This window comes from Ranitomeya variabilis, chromosome 7 (assembly GCF_051348905.1).
Source record: "Ranitomeya variabilis isolate aRanVar5 chromosome 7, aRanVar5.hap1, whole genome shotgun sequence".
Taxonomy (NCBI): Eukaryota; Metazoa; Chordata; class Amphibia; order Anura; family Dendrobatidae; genus Ranitomeya; species Ranitomeya variabilis.
Window position 1 is genome coordinate 136,858,283 of NC_135238.1, and position 20,891 is coordinate 136,879,173.

The following is a 20,891-nucleotide window of genomic DNA, read 5'->3' on the forward strand; positions in this document are numbered from 1 at the left end:
TGCAAGACGACCCAGGAATCTCATAGAACTGCAAGAATTTTCCAAGGAAGAATGGATGAAAAGCCCTCAAAAGCAAAAAGATTGCTAATAGATACTAACCATGCAGGGTGAATAAACTTTTGCATTGGCCCATTTTCCACTTAGTAATCTTTAAAATGTGAAAAAAAATTGCCTAAATTTCAAAGGAAATGTGTCATCTTCAACTTTAGGCCTTTTAGAGATAATTTCATTTTCATCTTGCTTAACTGTTCACAATAGTAGTAATTTGGACCAGGGGTGACCAAACTTTTACACGCCACTGTATTATATAGCACTGTGTACTTACAATGTCTCACTTTTCCCTTCTACCCAGCTGATTCTTCTCTTTCCTCTGCTCTATGTACAAACAAGAAGTCTCTTATCCCTGCATTTATCATTTGCCTCTTCAACTCATGGCTCATACAGGGAAATAGTCTTCCTTTTTCCACATATAGCCTAGAAGGATTCAGCTCGTCAGATTTTATTCACATGATGTCATAGACCTAATGGAAAACAGAAGAATTAGCTGTGAACAAGGGCAAAATGAGCATTTGTAAGTGCACAGTGCTATATAATATGATAACTTCAACAGATTAAGAGGATAAAAATTGATTGAAGGAGGAGTGCTTCTTTAAACTTTTGTCTTTTTTAAGGTTTGAAAGTAGAATTAACAATAAAACAATTAACAAACTTAGTTTGAGATCACAAAGTAAAAACTTTTTATGTTGCTATTTTCTCTAAGTACTAAGTCATGAGCCTCCATCCTGTCAAGTATAACAGATCAGAACAATAAGCAGCTTCTAAAAGGTTCCCAGGCTGCTGCTCATCTCATCCAAACTGCAGCGTTTTAAAGAAAAATATGGATTGATAGCCATACGTTACCTTGCCACATAGGTCACCAGTTGGACAGGAGGGTCCTTGTGCTTCTACCCACCCGAAGCCCAGGATTTACAGGTCTCTCCCCATACACATACACTGGATGAGACCTGTAACTCCAGGGTAGCGGGCGGGGAGAAGCTCAGGGACCTTCCTGTCCAACTAGTCATCCATGTGGCAAGGTAAATGATTGCTATCAAACCATGTTTTTCTCTGAAACGCTGCAGTGTTTCAGCTTTAAACAAATATGGCTGGAATCATGCATTGAGTGTCTGATACATGCTGCCCTTAGATCAGGCAGCACAGAGCAGCTGGCAAGTTCCCTTTTATACACAGTGATTAAGATTAATTTATATAAATCTAAAGGGAGATTTCATAATGAGAGGAGGTTTGAAACTTGGATTTGACTGTTGCTTGCCATTATGTGTGACAGATTTATCAATATTGATACATAGTTTTGTGAGAAAATATTCAGTATAACGTGTTTTCATCATGTAAACTTCATGTGTACTGAGTCCAGTGGGCAGTCCTAGCAGTGACTGACAGCTTTCTGTGTATATGTGTGTTTACAGAGGTTACCGTCAGTCATTGCTAGAGCCGCCCACTGAACCTAAAATCACAGAAACAACAGAGGATGAAATTAATAAATCACAGGTTATACAGAGTCTTTTCTCACAAAACTACATATCAATCTACTCACCCCCCCTGCTCTATAGCATGGTGCCTGCAGAATGGACAGCATTTTTATGGTGAGGGTTTCACTTTTGTATAGAGCTGTTTTTCCGTTTTATATTCCACTCCTACTGGAGGGAGAACTGTGGCTAAGTCACAATTCATAAAACTTGCTTATAGTTTATCTGCATTGCAAACCATGACCACTTCTCCACCAACTTTTTCAAAAGTGGCAATATTGCCTTAAAACAGCAAAAATTTGCACAAACATTTCTGAGCGACATAGAAAACTAGCAAAAAACCCTCAATGAATTCTCCATCATGTCTTTTATTTATAGTTGTGTGACATGAGAGGTGCCCAGGAACCTCTATTGTGGGACACAGGAGCAGACAAAAAATGTAATCTACTATGCACATGACAGCAGTGCTGCCAAAACTCACTTAATATCTATGGTCAGGTTTCAGTAATTCATTTAAATATGCACTCGCCTTTTACAGCTAGGTAGTGAGATAATGTGACTGGCGTGTATGATAACATCAGTGTTCATGGATTTCTTTTCACATTATTACTAGAGGCTTGAGCATAAAGTGAATAAGTGATATCCTTATGTGGTGTCAGGAAATCTAGTAGATTAGAATGGAAATCCAGCAGGACATTATTCCGGGTCAATACTGGCTAATAAACCTTTTCATTATATTACATATTAAGGAGAGTTATAAATATGTCCAAGTTTTAGACAAGAGATTGATAACATACTCGAAAGGCAAACTTTTCTGTGAAAATGTCTTAACATAATCACGTATTTCATTTGATGCCAACTACAATCTAAAAGCATCACTTCCATTGCATTTAAGCATGTAAGGGTTAATACAATCCACAACCATTTCATTTGTCTGTCAAAAAACTAATAGATTTTAAAACACAAATGAACAACAAAGGAAAATTATGTTACAGATATTTATTCTTAAAGCACCACTCCAGCGTTTAGTTTTTATTGCAGTGCTGGAGTGGTGCTACTAATCTATGTTTCCTGCCCCCAGCATTATACTTTCCTGCTGTTCTCTTCTGCTTTTTCCAGCGCGGCTCCCATCCCACGCCACCATCTTGTGACTGCAACTTCTGATTGACTGGAAGTCAGAGGTAACAATCACACGCTCTCAGTGTAAGTCTATGGGATCCTCGTTCTGGCCCCGTTCTGGCTCTCATAGACTTACACTGGAGTGATCCGGCAGGCCTCAAAGTGCTGGACACTAACCGGAGCGGTGCAGATAAAATTTGAAGATGGCGCCTGGTAAGTATGAAACTAGGTACAGAGAAATTAGATTAGTAGCATCTCTCAAGGGCAATGTACATTATGTGCTTGCAAAATTTGATGATAATCTATATTTAAGCTATCTTTATGTCCTAAGTAATGGCTGTTATTGCTAGTGTTGCTAATGTGTGTGCAATAGGGTTTTTACTACAAACCATCTCATTTATATCATGTGATTGCTGTGGACAGATGTTCTGCACCTGTACAGGTCTCATCATGCTGATAATATTGTTATACATGATAGAAAACAGCTGGTATACAGATTTGTCTCCCCTATAATGGAAGAAGTGTCAGACTGTGCTGTGCTTTACACAATGGAGGAGATCATATAAAATCTGATTCTTTTTGGGAGCTAATAAACCTTTGCTAGAGTTTCATGTCTCCCTTGCCTCCAATTTCTTCTGCAGGCCAAACTATTTGGCCCCGATTCATTAAGATTGACTATGTGTACATCAGTCTTAATGAATGGGAATGTTGGAGTAAAATGTACTCAATACATTTAGAGGAACACGCCACTTAAAGTACTAGGTCCTTCTTATAGCTGACAGTCAAACTGGACTGCATTTATGGCAAAATTCATACTACTAAAGTGGCATAAATTTTTATGAAATAGACATGAAGGCATGGGCACATCCTGCCGATGCTCTGCCCGTTTTGGCCTCAAAATGTTTGTGCAACTTACGAATAATGTAGAAATTTTGCAACATTTGAAAGTGTTTTTCGCCAGGAAACTGTTGAAAACAACTTTATGAATAGGGGTGTTTATGTGACATCCAGAAATGAATCCCAATTAATTCCCAAAAGATGCACGAATGTTGATGTGGCATGTCTACGGAGACACGGGGCAGGTTTACTAAAACCATCAAAATGTAATCTACTCTAGACAGTTTTAAAATGTGCCAAATGTATTACAGTTTAGGCTGTTTGATACACTTGGCAAATTTTTAGACTGTCTAGTGTAATTTTACACTATTAGTTCACTTACGTGGTCCAATAAACTTCCCCCATTATGTCAGTAGGCATTTACAGCTATTGATATTTTCAACATTTCTGGATATTTGATCAGTTGATTGTCCTTGAAAATTCAACACTCAAATCTGGCTCCGCAGGCCAACACTTCATGGCTGAGTGTTCAGTTGGGCAAGTGGATAAAGGACACCAAACTCATCCTCTTCTACACATATCCTCAAGATTCACTGACTACATCAAATCACAAAAGTAACAAAATGGGGCTCAGACTCTGTGAAGAAGTGCCCTAAAAATACTTCAATTTTTCAGCTATCTTGTCACCCAAGTAGCATTCATTTCTGTATTCTTGTGGTTTAATTAACATTTTGAATTAGTGAAATACTAGAACCATGTAGCAGAAACTCAAATGTGATATACAGTAAGCAGAAAGAGTTATGGCATTGCCACTGAAGAGAAGACATGCGTTGTTCCTTACTTAAAGCCCCATCCAGTCCCCCCAAGGACAATAGCTGCTACCAGGATGGCACCAGCGATGGACCCTATTATAAGGTTGGTAGCACTAGGACCTGTGATAAAGGATTATGGGAAGAAAAACATAAGAACCAACCACAAAAGGCAAATCATTTTGTGTTCTAATCTACGAAATACATACAGATTAATCTCTATTAATCTCTCTTTTTACCTCATCAAGTAAATGAGGATTTTTTTTAATTCATTTGCTGCACTGACCTCATTCCATTAAGCTTTTAACTGCTAACCATTTAACAGCACATTATTTTGCAATAAAATTGTTTAGGGGAGTTTTATCAATAAAGTTTAGTGTTTTAGTAATAGGATACTTGAAGGGTAATACAATTTTGTTTTCTGCATTTGTTTTTTATTGTTTTTTTCACCTTTTACATATTTTGGAATGAAATATGACTTTAATGTGTACTGTTTCTTTTCCTTGTCCAGGAAGAAGAGAACACATTAGAGTAAGAAATGGGATATCCATTGTGTAACATTTTTTTCAGCTCATGTAAAAGATATGAGTCTAAGTTGTAACAATTAAATTGCCCTATTTGTATAAATTCTGTAAATGCTATTTATACTTTAATCATTTTAACAAGGGTCTTCAGATCCAACGGACTCTCCTGTACATCAAAGCAATTTATTTGACATTTGCATGATCCATCAAACAATGATACGTAGTGAGCAAGCTAAAAAAAAGAGGTGATGCATGAGACCCTTCAGGGTAATTATCTTTAAACAGCATAGAGAACACTTGAAAACTGAAGGATCCTTGAAATAATCATCTCATAGTCACACGTTGGCATTTCCATAACCTCGTCACTTTGTATTCACTTCTATAACTCACAGCTTGCTTGTGCAGATCATTGTCAGATTTCTTATATAGACAGGTTTCATGCAGTACAAAATTTAGATAAGTGGTTTCTCAGACTAAATGTAACATTTTATTTTCCTGTCTGTTAATGTAATTTAGTTAAACCTCTACACTGAGCCACCAATTCCACTGAATACAGACATGTTACATGTCCCACCTGAATCTCTATTACACTAACATATATTACTCATACACTGATTTATTGTGGGAGGACTACAAAAGGGTATTTGACTTTCTAGTAGAAATAGCAAAACAAACACAGAGAAGTCCCTTTTCTGATACCCCTTGTACTCTCTTGTGTGTCTTATGTGAAGGATGTTGACTTTCACAAGATAGAGTAAGGCTCTTAGCTTCCAGAATTCCCCAAAAAGCGGAAAGACGATCTCCTGTGGGACCTCAAGTCCAGACTTAATCAACTGGATAAAGAACTTTTTAAGCAAGAAGCTTTTAACCACCCTGTAGCCATCTCTTTTTACTTTAATTTTTTAGTGCAAAGCATAACCCTCTAATACTGCAAACATATCGCTACCATTATGCCCAATAATAAATGCACGCATAGGGAGCAATCGGTCAGTCTAGCTGACTGGGCAGGGACAAACTGGTGGGGAAATACATCAGTGACTAGTCACCTCATCGCCTGCCTCAATTTAAATTTTTACCCTGAAATACCTTAACGTTTCAGAGTACATCATACTGGTTTGTAAAGAGGGAACCTTTCCCTGTCTCTGGCTGCCTGGGGTTCAGGCAGTATGAATCAAGTGTCGGGTTCCTTTTAATAATAGTATAATAAACAATGGTAAGCTATCCCTTTGTATCTTCGACAGAATTGTTCTATAATTGAATAATTAGAATTTTCAAAATTAAACTTCATTTTTGTCTCAGCACAATGTACTTTACGCTGTGCTACATTTTCATTAGTGCAGCCATTAAAATACATTGATATGTTTGAAACAGTAGAATTGTATACTCATAAGGCAAACAAGTAAATAGGTGTTCAAACAATAGCAGGCTTTCTGTATCCACTGGAAAAGTCTTATAGTACTTACCTGCTGAAAATTCATTTGGTGCAAACCATTATAGCATCTACTAACAATAACAGTTCAGTGCTTGCAAAACACAATAATTAGCATTCAAACCTATAGTACCTTCTATGAAAATGATATTTGATATTGATATTTTTTACTGTATCCCACTAACTTATTCCCCATATCAGACTCTACACAAGACAAAACACTATCACTACATCTACAACAGATTACAAAACTCAAACTACACAAAGAAGTATAACACAGCATCTAGAAAGGCTACACACAACAAAAATACCTTTAACAGTTACTGCAAAGTGAATTCACATAAATACAGATTACACTAGCTCATGTCAACATGACATATATAACAGGATAAAAGACTGCATTTTCACAATAAACCAATCTTGTATGTGTAATCTGTAAATCGGTGCAAGAATGGGCTTTGTCACCAAAACTAGATTTCTGATTAGTATTGAATTACTGTAAATTCTGATAATTCTTGACATATCAGTTAGTTTGGCCATTTCATTTGACTGACAATTCGAAAAGTTTTTGTCCCCACTACATGCACAAACTTTTAATCTAACATGATTATTTCTATGGCAAGGGGAACATGAGAAACTGCAAAATACCCTAGTGCTGCTGATCTCATTGAAATGATACATAACAAGATTCAGATGTTGAATGATTCACAATATATAGAGTCTGCCAACAAATATCTATCTTTATGAACAACTTAAAGAGGACCTATAGCTTACTGGAAAACTTCATGAAATAGAGGGGAATGAAAATATAAAATCTTTCTCAAAAACCCTGTAGTTTAACAACAGACACACCAGAGACAATAAAGGGGTGCACAGTTACGGGAAGTGGTGACCCTTAAAGGTATATTACTGATATATTGTCGTACCTCCTCCTTGCACGTAGCACTTTAATTGTTGTTGATCATTTAGATGTGGTGACCATAAAATGGTCTTTTGTATCCCTTGCCTTGCACATTGCACTTTTGGTGGCACATTTTTGTGATTTTTATCTTATATATTATCCACACTGATTGATTTAATTATATTACTAACACGCTATTATGAATTCTTGTTTTTTTACCACTATGAATTTAATTTTTTGGATTGCACAACAGAGGAATATATTTGTAAATAAGGCTATCTGGTGTGCCTTTATATCTGTTTTTTTTATATATACTGTATATGTAATTCTTGCCCTGATACGCGCACATTATTATGTTTTTTTGCCATTTCTATCTAATAAAGGCACTTTATTACCTACAGTACTTCCTGCTTGATATTCTTTTGGCTATCCATGTTGTTGGTTGTTTTGGTTGTTCTCAAAAACACTGTATGCTATTTGGAAACTAAAATATGGTGATAAATTGTATGATAATTGCTATGGCTTAAAAATTGCTATGGCTTTTTAAGAAAGAGACGCTAAAGTGGAGGATCTCTGCTGCCTGAGTATTTGACAGCTGTGTGAGACTTCATGTTTCTCAGCTGGGAAGTTTGGCAGTGTGCAGCATGGAAACACAGGAAATTCTGTTATCTTCATATACAAGGGGGTGTTGTTATCTTCATACTGAGGATAGATACTGTTAACTTAATATACAGGGCAAGTGCTCTTACATTCATACATAGTTACATAGAAACAGATGTAAGATGGAATTTTGCCTGTTATGTGTCATGATCCCGCCTATCAGTGTATCTAGACTTTGTAAATGACTGTTCTGCAGTACAATCTAGAGCAGAGGCAAGCTGAGATGTCAGTTTGGTGGCAGACAGCTCAGCCGTCCAATCAAGAGTTGAGACATGCTGAACTGTCAGTATCGTCATTGACAGTTTAACCATCCAATCAGGGCCAGGGTGTGCTGAGTCTTCCTCTATGTGTCTCATGATCAGGGTAATTACCTAGTTATTTAGCCAGCTATATAATTACCTGGTTATTTAGCCAGCTCTTTGCCATAGATTTCTGCCAATTGTAGTCTTGCTCAAGTGGTGTGTGCTTGCTCTGTGCTTCAAGTCTTGTATTCTGATTTTTGCTGCTGAACATTGAATTTGTCTTGACCATCCGTTTGCCTAGCCCTTTTGTCATGATCCACTTCCTTCTTGGAATTGACTTCGGACTGCGACCTGACTACGACTTTGTCTCACCTCTCTGTTAATGACATACACTCCTGACTTTTGACCTCTGACCTCTTGACTACCCAGCCTCACGGCTTGTCTGTGAGTAGTGACTAGTGTCACATTACAATTGGCCTGTACTTTTGTCTTTTTCACCAGTATGGATCCCGTTCATACGCTCTGTATCTACTGTATGTGGCGAATGTGACACATATGAGTCATGATTTGGTTAAGGAATACCAGAGTCTTGAATCATTGCAATATCAGTTGCAAGTTAAGATAATTAGTTTCATGAAAACTCCCCATAGTACTACACTGCTGGCATTGGCTGTGATGTCAGAATACTCTGATGTGCAGTTGGTTTCTCCCGAACCTGTGTTGGCCCTTCCTGATAAATGTTCAGGTGAGGAAGACCAGCTTAGGATGTTCAGGAATAGCTGTAGGCTATTTTTTACACTACAATGCCAGTCATCAGGAAATGATTCCCAGCGGGTGGGAATAATCATGTCCCTACTGCGAGGGGACATTTTCTTTGTCCCCCAAGTCCCAGAACAGTCATCTATTGAATTTTTTTAAGCCTTAGGGTTAATCTACGACTAACCTGACATAATATAGATCATGGAAGCAAAGATCATGAACCTGAGATGGGTAGGTGCACTGTTGCGGACTATAATACACAGTTTCGACAATCATCCATTGAAGTTTTGTGGAATGATGCAGCTCTCAGGTGTCATTTTTGCAGAGGCCTTTCAGATACACTTAAGGAAGCTCTGGCTCTGCATACTCCACTCTGTTCCTTGGGGAGGCCATATCTTAGGCTATACAGTTGGATTGCAGGATTCAGAAGAGGTGTGATGAGCGACTGGGGTTTTTGGTCTTTTCCTCCAAATTTGTCCACCTACCTGAGGCAGAACCGATGGAAGTTGGAACAGTGAGCTCATGGATCATTGAGAGAAGATGAAATCACGATCTCCAACTTTGCCTCTACTGTGGCTGTGCTGGGCACTTTCTCAAGGACTGCTCGATATTCCCTCAAGCAAGCTGTCAGGACTCTGAACATTTTTTATTACCTTTTTGTGCATTACTGCCCTTTTCCAAGATGGCGTCTTTGGTCTCATGTGCACTGTGTCTTCCTGCTATAAAACTCTACCCCAGCCTTCAGTCTGTGCTAGAGTATTCTGCCTTGCATCCAGCTCCTGACCTCTGGTGACTCCCTGGCTATATACCTGCTCCTGTGAACCTGTGTGGTGATCCTGCTACTCTGCTGAGTTCCTGCTGCATACACCAGTTCCAGTAATCCTCCTTCATCTGCTGCTCGTGTTTACTTCCATCTGCATTTGCTGGACATGTAAGCTGTTTCTGCTTTGCAAGAACCTGAGACTATTACCCAGACCTCCCTGGTTGAGCTAAGATATTATTTGAACTGCCTTACAAGCATATCTATCTGTGTTTTGGACTAAGCAAGGACTTGTTCGTGTCAAGTATCCTCAAGAATAATTGTGCTTCATAGACTTTCTGCATGATTGCATTTTCCTCTGAAGTTTCCTATAGACTGCAGAGCTGCATTTGATATTTGCACCAAGTGTTGTGGACTTGAGTTTCTCTGTGCACCTGTTTGAATCACCGTGTGATAATATAGACTTTACCACTTATAAAACTGTGTCCTGTAGTTGTCTTGTTCCACGCAAAGAGTCTCCTGAGTTATCCCCTACAATTATTACACAAGCAAATCGTTGAAAAGCAAGTAAGACTTTGTGATTGTTGAAGAGGTCACTCAGACTTCCAGGTATCTTTTTACTCCTCAGATAAAGTACTGCTGAAAGTGGAACTACATTTCCAAAACCGGTCATTATCAGCAGTTGCTTTCCTTGATAGTGGGTCTGCTGCCAACTTCATCGATTCAGGACTGGTTCTGAGATTAGGGACAGTTAGGTTGGAATAATCAATTCAAATTGATGCCATTGACAGGACACCATTACTCCAGAACCTTGTCCAGCTGGTAACACTTAAACAGGGAACAGTTCACTCTGAGTGCATCTCCTCTTTTGGATACTTTGCCTCGGTGGTTTGGAATTTGGGTTTCTATGGCTGCATATTTACAATCCTGTTATTGATTGCTGTCGGAAGGATATTGTTAAGTAGGTCCTAATTGTTGTAAGAGATGTCTAAGTTCTGTACAAATTTGCTCTGGTAGTCTAGAGGATCTACCGGGGTACCTGAAAGACTTCGGAGGTGTGTTCTTGGAAAAAGAGGCAGAGATACTACACTGCCCATCATCCTTATGATTGTGCTGTTAATCTTATCCCTAATGTCAAATTACCTAAAACTCGCCTGTATAATTGATCAGATGCTGAATGTACTGCCATGAAAGAATATGTAAACAAAAGTTTATGAAAGGGTCATATCTGTCATTCCTCCACACCTGTAGCTGCTGAATTTTCTTTGATGAAAAGAAAGATGGGGGTCTACGTATTTGCCTCGATTTCCATGAATAAAACAAAATTACGGTCAAGGATACTTACCCACTTCCACTCATCCCCAACCTATATAATCAGCATATTGGGGCTAAATGGTTTTGTAAACTTGATATTAGAGGGGTTTATAACCTGATACGCACCAGAAAGGATAATGAATGGAAAACAGCATTTTTAACATCTGAGGGTCTTTTTGAAAGTCTTGTCATGACTTTTAGATTAAACAATGAACTAGCAAGACTTTATGACCAACATATTTTATGATATTATTGGAAGATTTATTGTGATATACCTTGATGACGTTTTAATTTTTTCACCTGTTCAGGAATCGCATTATGAACATGTACGTTTTATCTTGCAATAGCTTATGGAACATTCTTTGTTTGCTAAACTGGAGAAATGTGCTTTTTCTGTTCAAGCAACATCATTCCTGGGGTTCATTGTATCTTATTAAGGTTTTAAGATGGATGCTGGGAAAGTGCAGGGTATAATTGATTGGGTTCAATCTCGTGACATTGTCTAGAATTCACCATTTATTATTGAAAATATATTGTTTTTTTCGCAGATCTTTAAACCTCTTACTAATATCAAACTTAAAGTTTGGTGGCTGGATGCGATTCGAGCATTTAGTAAATTGAAAGTGTTTCATGTCCGCTTCAGTTTTAATCCAACCCGAACTCCAGAGACCGTTTATCGTAGAGGTAGATGCCTCAGAGGTTGGGGTATTGGCTGTTTTGTCTAAAGGTCCCAAAGCTTTGGCCAATTTGTGGCCATGTGCAATTTTCTCTAGAAAATTTTCATCTGCTGAGAGAAATTCTGATGTTGGGAATCATGGTCTGCTTGCTGTCAAATAAACTTTAGAAGAATGGAGATATTTTTTGGACAGAGCTATTCATCTGTTATGACGGATCATAAAAATTTAGGGTGTGTTGAACATGCTAGAAAAATATTTATAATAGCAAATTCAGGCAACATATTAGATACAAACGGAAGGGGGAAAGAGACAGCCAGCACTAAATAGTGCTATATAACCCCCCACTGATAAAGAAAACCAACTCCATAGAGATTAATTGAAACAAGGAGAAAACTAGGAGTATATGGATATTTAAGTAGTAGAAAAATGCTTTATTTAAATAACATATAATTAACAAGCTTTGTAGCAAGATACAAAAAAGCACAAAAGATACATAATAGATATATTAGACAAGGATGTTAAAAAGTAGTGGGTAACCCCCAGTGTGTACTCACAAAGAAACCACCGAACAGGGCTATATATTGTGAAGACAGCTGCTCCAGAACACCTCTATTGCTATAATAGCACCAGAGACACCATGTGGTGTGTAATAAATGGTTAAAATTTTCATTAGAAAAAGAGCAGCGCTTACCCTGAGAGGCACAAAGTGGAGCACACCGGTTGGGGTCCACCAAACGCGACCCCCGACGCGCGTTTCGCCCACACAGACGGCTTTATCAAGGGAAGGTTCTAGAAAAATATTTAGAACTAGATGGTGGCCCGATTCTAACGCATCGGGTATTCTAGAATATGCATGTTCACGTAGTATATTGCACAGTCGACGTAGTATATTGGTCAGACACGTAGTATATTGCCCAGTGACGTAGTATATTGCCCAGCCACGTAGTATATTGGCCAGCCACGTAGTATATTTCCCAGCCATGTAGTATATTACCCAGCCACGTAGTATATTGCCCAGCCATGTATTATATTGCCCAGTGACGTAGTATATTGCCCAGTGACGTAGTATACAGCACAGAGCCACATAGTATATTGTCCAGTGACGTAGTATATTGCCCAGCTACGTAGTATATTGCCCAGCCACGTAGTATATTGCCCAGCCACGTAGTATATTGGCCAGCCACGTAGTATATTTCCCAGCCACGTAGTATATTGCCCAGCCACGTAGTATATTGCCCAGCCACGTAGTATATTGCCCAGTGACGTAGTATATTGCCCAGTGACGTAGTATATTGTCCAGTGACGTAGTATACAGCACAGAGCCACGTAGTATATTGCCCAGTGACGTAGTATATTACCCAGTGACGTAGTATATTGCCCAGCCATGTAGTATATTGCCCAGCCACGTAGTATATTGCCCAGTGATGTAGTATATTGCCCAGCGACGTAGTATATTGGCCAGCCATGTAGTATATTGTCCAGCGACGTAGTATATTGTCCAGCGACGTAGTATATTGCCCAGCCACATAGTATATTGCCCAGTGACGTAGTATATTGCCCAGCGACGTAGTATATTGCCCAGCCATGTAGTATATTGCCCAGTGACGTAGTATATTGCCCAGCGACGTAGTATATTGCCCAGCCATGTAGTATATTGCCCAGCCACGTAGTATATTGTCCAGTGACGTAGCATACAGCACAGAGCCACGCAGTATATTGCACAGCGATGTAGTATACAGCACAGAGCCATGCAGTATATTGCACAGCGATGTAGTATACAGCACAGAGCCACGTAGTATATTGCCCAGCCACATAGTATATTGCCTAGCCACGTATGTGACAGGTTAAAAAATAAAAAAATAAACATACTCACCTTCCGATCCGAGGGCCTCTTGTAGCTCTAACATACTCACCATACTTGTAGTTCTGTCGCCTGTGCGAGGTACAGGCGGCAGCTTCCGGTCCCAGCCTGCTCACGCAGGCGCGCAGGGCCTGTGATGACGTCGCGGTCACATGACCGTGACGTCATGGCAGGTCCTGCTCACCCAGGTGCGCAGGGCCTGTGATGACGTCGCGGTCACATGACCGTGACGTCACGGCAGGTCCTTCTGCCAGACCATCCGTGCCAACGGAATGTGGCGGTTGCATCGCGAGGAGCGGGAAAGGCGGCGTAGGTGAGTATATAATCATTTTTTATTTTTTTTAATTATTTTTAACATTAGATGTTTTTACTATTGGCGCTGCATAGGCTGCGTCAATAGTAAAAAACTTGGTCACACAGGGTTAATAGCAGCGGTAACGGAGTGTGTTACCCGCGGCATAACGCGGTCCGTTACCGCCGGCATTAACCCTGTGTGAGCGGTGAGCGGGCGCCGGGCAGTGAGTGTGGGGAGTAAGGAGCGGCCATTTTCTTCCGGACTGTGCACGTCGCTGATTGGTCGCGGCAGCCACGACAGGCAGCTGGCGAGACCAATCAGCAAACGAATAACCGTTACAGACAGAAGGACAGACGGAAGTGACCCTTAGACAATTATATAGTAGATTGAGAGTCCTCAGTGGTTGATACCTTTTAATGGCTAACTGAAAAGATGGTAACAAATTGCAAGCTTTCGAGACTACACAGGTCTCTTCATCAGGCAAATACCTGATGAATAGGTATTTGCCTGATGAAGAGACCTGTGTAGTCTCGAAAGCTTGCAATTTGTTACCATCTTTTCAGTTAGCCATTAAAAGGTATCAACCACTGAGGACTCTCAATTCTAAATATTTTTCTATCTACTGGCTAACACGGTACCAAGATATATATCTTTCCTGTATTGAACAGGCCATATGGTCTATATTTTGTTCCAAATTCAATTTTTCTATCAACTTTAGGCCGGGATCCAAGCATGTTAATGCAGATGCTTTTTCACGTAGCCTTGATTCGGTTTCTCCTCCAGAGCCTACATCCTCCATTCTTCCTCAGGATATTTGTATCTATGGTATCCTCAGAGATGGAAGCAGAGATCCATGAAGTCCAGTCGTTGGCTCATTCCGCTACTTCAGGGTCCAAATCATTTGTGCCTGTGTATCTAAGATTATGTTTGTTGCAGGAGTTTCATGATTCTGTCTTGAGAGGTCATCCTGGGATCACAGCTACACAGAAAGCCATTGCTAGACTCTTTTGGTTATCATCCATGCTTTATGATATTAAAGATTTTGTTTCCGCTTGTGATATTTGCGCACATGCTGAAGTGCCAAATAACCAGCTGGCAGGGAAATTGGCTCGATTGCCAATTCCAGAAAGACCGTGGCTTCATTTTTCCATGGATTTCATTATGGATTTGCCTTTGTTTGGAGGGAAGACTGTCATCTGGGTGGTAGATGACCGATTCAGTAAACAGGCACATTTTGTTCCTTTTTCAAGGATCGGGTTCCCGAATGCTGAAACCCTTTCCAGGTTGTCTAGCAATTATGTGGTGAGATTGCATGGAATCCCTCTGAACATTGTATCTGATAGGGGTTGCAATTTATGTCCAAATTCTGGAGACTGTTTTATAGGAAATTGGGGATTGATTTGTCATTTTCCTCTGCTTACCACCCTGAAACCAAAGGTTAGGCAGAAAGGACAAATCAATAATTGGAACAAATTTTATGGTGTTTCATTGCAGCTCAGCAAGAGGACTGTTCCTCATTTTTACCTCTTATTCAGTTCGCCCTTAACAGTAAGGTCAATCAGCCCACTGGAACCTCGCCTTTTTTTGCAATTATGGTTTTCATCTCCACTTTGGTGAATTCTCTAGGATGGGTTCTGGGTGTCCTGGAATTGAGGTTGCCATATAGAAACTTGGGGATGTCTGGTGGGGGTCTAGAGGAATAATGGGGTGGTTCAACTTCACCAAAAAAGGAAGGCTGATAGAAAACTTTTGGCAGTTCTCGTCCTCAAAGTAGGTGATAAGGTTTGGCCTTTAGATTAAGACTTCTTCCAATGTTTGCATCCTTAATGTGTTCCACATATCCCTGTTGAAAGAGTTTGTCCCATTGGCGTTGTCTGTCTCGTCTCCACCTACTCTGGTTTCTGTCGATAGAGGTTTGGAATACAAGGTGCAGAGGATTGTAGATTCTCCTAGGGTCTGAAATTTTCTTTAATATCTTATTCATTGGAGGGGATATGGACCAAAGGAGAGATCCTTGGGCTCGTTCAGTGAAGGTTGATTGTCTGGTCAGGGTCTTTCATTGCACGTTTCCTGGGAAACCTGGGGATCTAGAGGCCCTCCTTAGAAGAGGGCGCATTGTCACAATCCCGCCTATCAGAATATCTGGACTCTGTAAATTACTGTTCTGTAGTCCAATCAATGAGCAAATCAACAATGATATAACAGTCCAAATTCTGCTAGATTTGAGCACAGGTGAAAGTAAAACTTTTGTCTCTAATGCAGAGAAAAAGTATGTCATTTGCTACTGATGTTTAGTTGAGAAAAGTTTTATAATTTCATTGATTGTCATTTATTATATAAAACATAAATATTAACTGAGGGCAGATTCTTTTTAAGTGCAGGCAGGATTTTAAAACTTTGGGATTTTTTTTTTTTTTTAACTGAAAGCTGAATGCACTGGGTGTAGATAATGAGATAAATAATGTATATGCACCTAGTCTATAAAGCTCCCAAGGCTGTAAAATATAAACCAAAAAATCTGGAGATAATTATGTAAGATTAAAGTATTGTGATGCATTCTTCTTCTGAGACTCATGAATCTTAGAACAAATATATGCAAATAGCCTTTTCAGAGAGGAAGAGTACTGGAACTGTAGAGTCACCTAATAGATGTAGCAATCCTAAAAGTCAACATCAACCCTTTAAAGGGAGCTTGTCACCAGTTTTGGCTCATACAGATTATGGCCACCACCTTTTAGGGCTTATCTACAGCATTCTATAATCCGGTCTGATGGGTGTCGCAGTTCCTTGTCTGGCGCCTCCCATCTTCTTGCAATGCCGCCCTCCTGCTTGCTTCAGGTGGATGACGCATCCCTGCATCATCCACACGGGTTCCCCAGCATCACGCTCCTGCGAAGGCGTACTTATCTGCCCTGTTGAGGGCAGAGCAAAGTACTGCAGTGAGCAGGCGCCGGGAAAGGTCAGAGAAACCCAGCGCCTACGCACTGCAGGAATTTAGTCTGCCCTCAACAAGGCAGATAAGTACACCTGCACAGGAGCGTGATGCCGGGAAGCCTGTGAAGCAAGCAGGAGGACAGCATAAAAAGATGGGAGGCGCCGGACCATGACCTGCAACACCCATCAGACCGGACTGCCCCCAAGATGAGTATAATAAAAGTTATTTTCATTATCTTGCAGGTTGGATCGGGGGGTTATCTATAGCATTATAGAATGCTGTAGATAAGCCCTGAAAGGTGGTGGTCGTAACTCGTGTCGGCCAAACGTGGTGACAGGTTCCCTTTAATAAGCTTTGCCACTTGACTTTGGATAAGAAACTAAACCAGACACTCTATTTGAAGACACATGTTTTGGGGTGTTTACCCTTCATCAGTGCAAAACAGGAAATCTGATTTGGCGAGGTGAAAACAAATATAAACTCTTCTCTAATTAAATATATAGTCACACTTTAATGTGACCAACATAATGTGCTCTTCACATTAGGAGTATAAATACCTTGAATGGCTTGTAGAAGGTATGCCACAAAGCAAGTCTAAGCAGGTAAAGCAGTTAAAAGGGATACAACTCTGTAGTTGTCAAGGAGTTCCTTAGTATAGGTAATCAATAAATTATTAGAAAAGGTTTGACTCATGGGGACTGGGATCTAAGGTGTCAAATCTACCTTTATTGCTTATCTTGGCACAGAGCCATACATACACGCGGGACTGTGAGTATATAGGGCGCTTTGTCTGGTTAAACACCAAATGGGCCATGGCACTTTACCTATGTTCTTCTTATTTGATCGGAACCCCATCAATCTTTTACCTGTATGGATTTATGGTCTAGCCTATTGATAAACCATTAATTGATGTCCTAGACCACCCATTTAAGATGTAACATAAAAAAAAAAGTTCTGATGTATCTGACAAAGATGACCAAAGTAGATTACCAGATAATTACATAATAATCAAGTGTTTTCTCTGTAAGAAATGTGCTGAGGCAAAACCTAATTTTTTTTTAGAATAATCATGAAGTTATCAAAAACTTATTAAGATAACTTTTTGGTAACGAGTACGTGCTACCAACACCATGTTTCTGAAACTGCAGGGTGGACTAACAGTTTTACATAAAGAAATATTTGTAATACCATAATATATGCATTTTACAATGAAAATCGTTAAAACATTTCATTGTTCCTACCATAGACATTTTAAAACAACATAAATAGACACATCTAGTTCTGATTGGGTTCAAGGAACAAAGATATAAATGATTATAATTATGCCCCACATTGTCCCAGACAGGAGAGGGTCAACACGGCATGAGCATTTCACATGACATAGACACGGTCAAATCACATGACTGGTACGGTCATAACCACAGGACACAAAGCCAAAGGGACAAGTACACATAAGGCTCAGACATACGGTTTACTTTTACCTCACACACTAGGCACCAGACATAAAACTTGGAAAAAATGCTTACTCTATTCCCCACCCTGTTCCTCCAAATATCACCCCCAGAGCCAGAATGGTCCCTGCCACTGCACCTATTAGTCTGTTAGTGGCCATGCTCACTGTTTGAAAGGGAAAAGGCAGATTATTTTCAAGAAATTAGTCACTCTTTCATGAATATACAAACAACTACAATCCTGCATCATGAACACAGAATCCTACCACAAGTCTTATTAGAAAAATTTTCTAAGCCACTTGTGAATATTGAAAGTTGTTCAATTTATCAGCCTGAAAAGGAATCTGTCACCAGGTTTTTGCTACCCCATCTGAGAGCAGGATGATGTAGGGAGAAATATCCTGATTCCAACGATGTGTCACAAACTGGGCTGAGTGCTGCAGTTTTGATAAAATCAGTTTAATCTGCTGCAGATCTAGCAGTTCTCTGAATGTTGATCCCTGTATAACCCCACCAAAACCACTGATTGTCAGCTTTCTGTGTGATACACTGTGCATAGTCGTGGGGGGCAAGGCTATAAAGCACTCATAAATATGAAGCCATTACCTGGCAGCAGGATTACAAGTCCTCTAATGATAATCTCCTGCTGATAAATCAGTGATTTTATCAAAACTGCAGCAAGCAGTAGAGGAATTGATACATCACTGGAATCAGTGTGTCTCTACATTATGCTGCTCTCAAAAACCTGATGTCAGATTCACTTTAATTACACAACGCACTTTTTGAATGCATTTTTTGCTAAAACCTTTAATCTTTAACAGAGAAACGTATAAAAGAAAATACTTAAAATAACTCAACAAGGACCATATATGAAATATGAATTTAATTATTTTTACATAACAAACAATAACAGTCTTAAAAAATTGATATTTTAGAAAGCAAATCATAACAGAGAATAAATAATATGTTACCACAACATTTGGTAGATTGCATTAAGAGTTTACAAAGAATGAGGCCTGTACTGAGCAATAGGCATAATGTTCACAAGTGTTCCTGTCCTGACATTTAACAGCAGCCTACAGTTTGAAGGCTATAAAACAGAAGCCTGTATTCTGCTGACAGATCTGCAGTATGAACACAGATAGAGATGAGTGAATTTGTTCAGGTCCCTGCTTATTCAGCAACTATAGCGCTTACCGAATAAGCTGCAGAGGGAATCCGGATACCTGGAGCTCGCCGGCCGATCAGCTATTTCGAGCCACAGCTGCATGTGTCGCGGCTGTGTGACAGGCACAATGAATGCATGGAGAACCCAACACACAAGCTATCCATACATGTGCTGTGACTGTCACACAGCCGCGACACATGCAGCTGAGGAGCCGAACCAATGATCAGCCGGCGCAATCCATGTATCCGGGTTCCCTCTGCAGCTTATTCGGTAAGAACTATAGCTTGCCAAATAAGCAGGGACGCAAAAAAATGTGCTCATCTCTAAACACAGACCAGACCAGGTGGAGCAGACAGTCACTTTAATTAGGGCACATTATGTGTATTTAACTTTCCTTTCATATTAAAAAGTGTGAATTAAAGGGAGTCTGCCAGCAAGCTTTTGCTATGTAATCTGAAGACAGCATGAAATAGGGGCTGAGAGGTGTCACTTATTAGGCTGACAAGGAGATTATCACTGCCTGGACTACATGGCATGGGAGCCCTGGTCCAGCCACGCCCCCTCTTCTGATTAGCAGCATACTGTCAATATACAATGTACACAGAAAGCTGTGGTGTGGGCAGGGTTAATTTTCAGAGCTCTGCTACATGCTACATATGAAAACTCTATGTCACAACGGTTGGTCCCAGTAATCTAAGTGACACATCATCGGACTCAGGGTCTCTTTTCCTACATTATGCTGCTCTCAGATAAGGTAGCAAAAACCTGGTGACAGATTCCCTTTGAAGGATAAATTACTGCTCCCTAGCCTCTTGATTTCCTTGTTGCTGATTGTCAGTTTACATCAGGAGCATTGTCACCGTAGGACCGAAGCTGGTTGGAATTAGGAGCTGTTATCATGCTTCAGCTATCTTGTCAGCATTCCACACAGTCCTTACAAGATCACTAGGAAAAAAGTTTGATTCTGGTTCCCTATGCAACAAGCAGTGAATAATAAAAAAAAAGCAAAACTAGCTGGGTAATGGGGCAAATTTTAATATATAATTTGTAAGGTAGCTTCTTCTTACAAGCACTCGTAATTAAATGGAAATAAACCTTTAAAGCACAGCTCAACTCAAAATCTAAAATATCATCAGTGACAGCAATTTACCAATATATCCTACTCCTCAATAATGTATATTAATGTTTCTGGGCCCAGATGCACAATATATTCTAGGACGCCCAACTATTGCTATAATTTACCCTGATATATTAGTTCTATATATGGCAGAGGACCTTCTCAGATGTCATGGTCCAGAGGTGACCATAATCTTAGTCCTATGGATGCCCATGTTCCAGCATTTTAATTCTAAAAACTAAATTGTTTTATGTTCACAGTCTATACCTGACCATATGCATTAAATAGCTGTTAGCAGAACGATGCCTCGGTCAATCGTTTCGCCTGACTCATACAAAAGAGCGCTCATTTGGCTGAGGGCTCCTGTGTTCTCTATGAGAAAGCCACTGGTTGACATATTGGCCAGCTGGTTATGTCTGGGAAAACAATTAAATCGGCAGGACAAGCACAATCAACATCTTGCCCAACCATCAGTCGGCCAGTGCCAACATACACAATAAACCGTCG

At 39.8% G+C, this 20,891-nt stretch overlaps 1 protein-coding gene across 6 annotated transcripts in view; it reads right to left on the reverse strand.

Annotated features, from left to right (window-relative positions):
• ADAM23 (ADAM metallopeptidase domain 23) overlaps positions 1-20,891 on the reverse strand; it is a 410,305-nt gene that overhangs the window by 13,013 nt on the left and 376,401 nt on the right. For 2 of the 6 annotated variants that reach the window (XM_077275748.1, XM_077275750.1), the window contains exon 25: positions 4,324-4,414. The exons of 1 other annotated variant lie outside the window; for it this stretch is intronic. In XM_077275748.1, the coding sequence (XP_077131863.1) occupies positions 4,324-4,414 (91 nt within the window). Of the gene's footprint in view, positions 1-4,323; positions 4,415-18,174; positions 18,266-20,891 lie in introns of all 6 variants that reach the window. 3 more of the 6 variants (XM_077275749.1, XM_077275752.1, XR_013218285.1) reach the window with 2 other exon arrangements.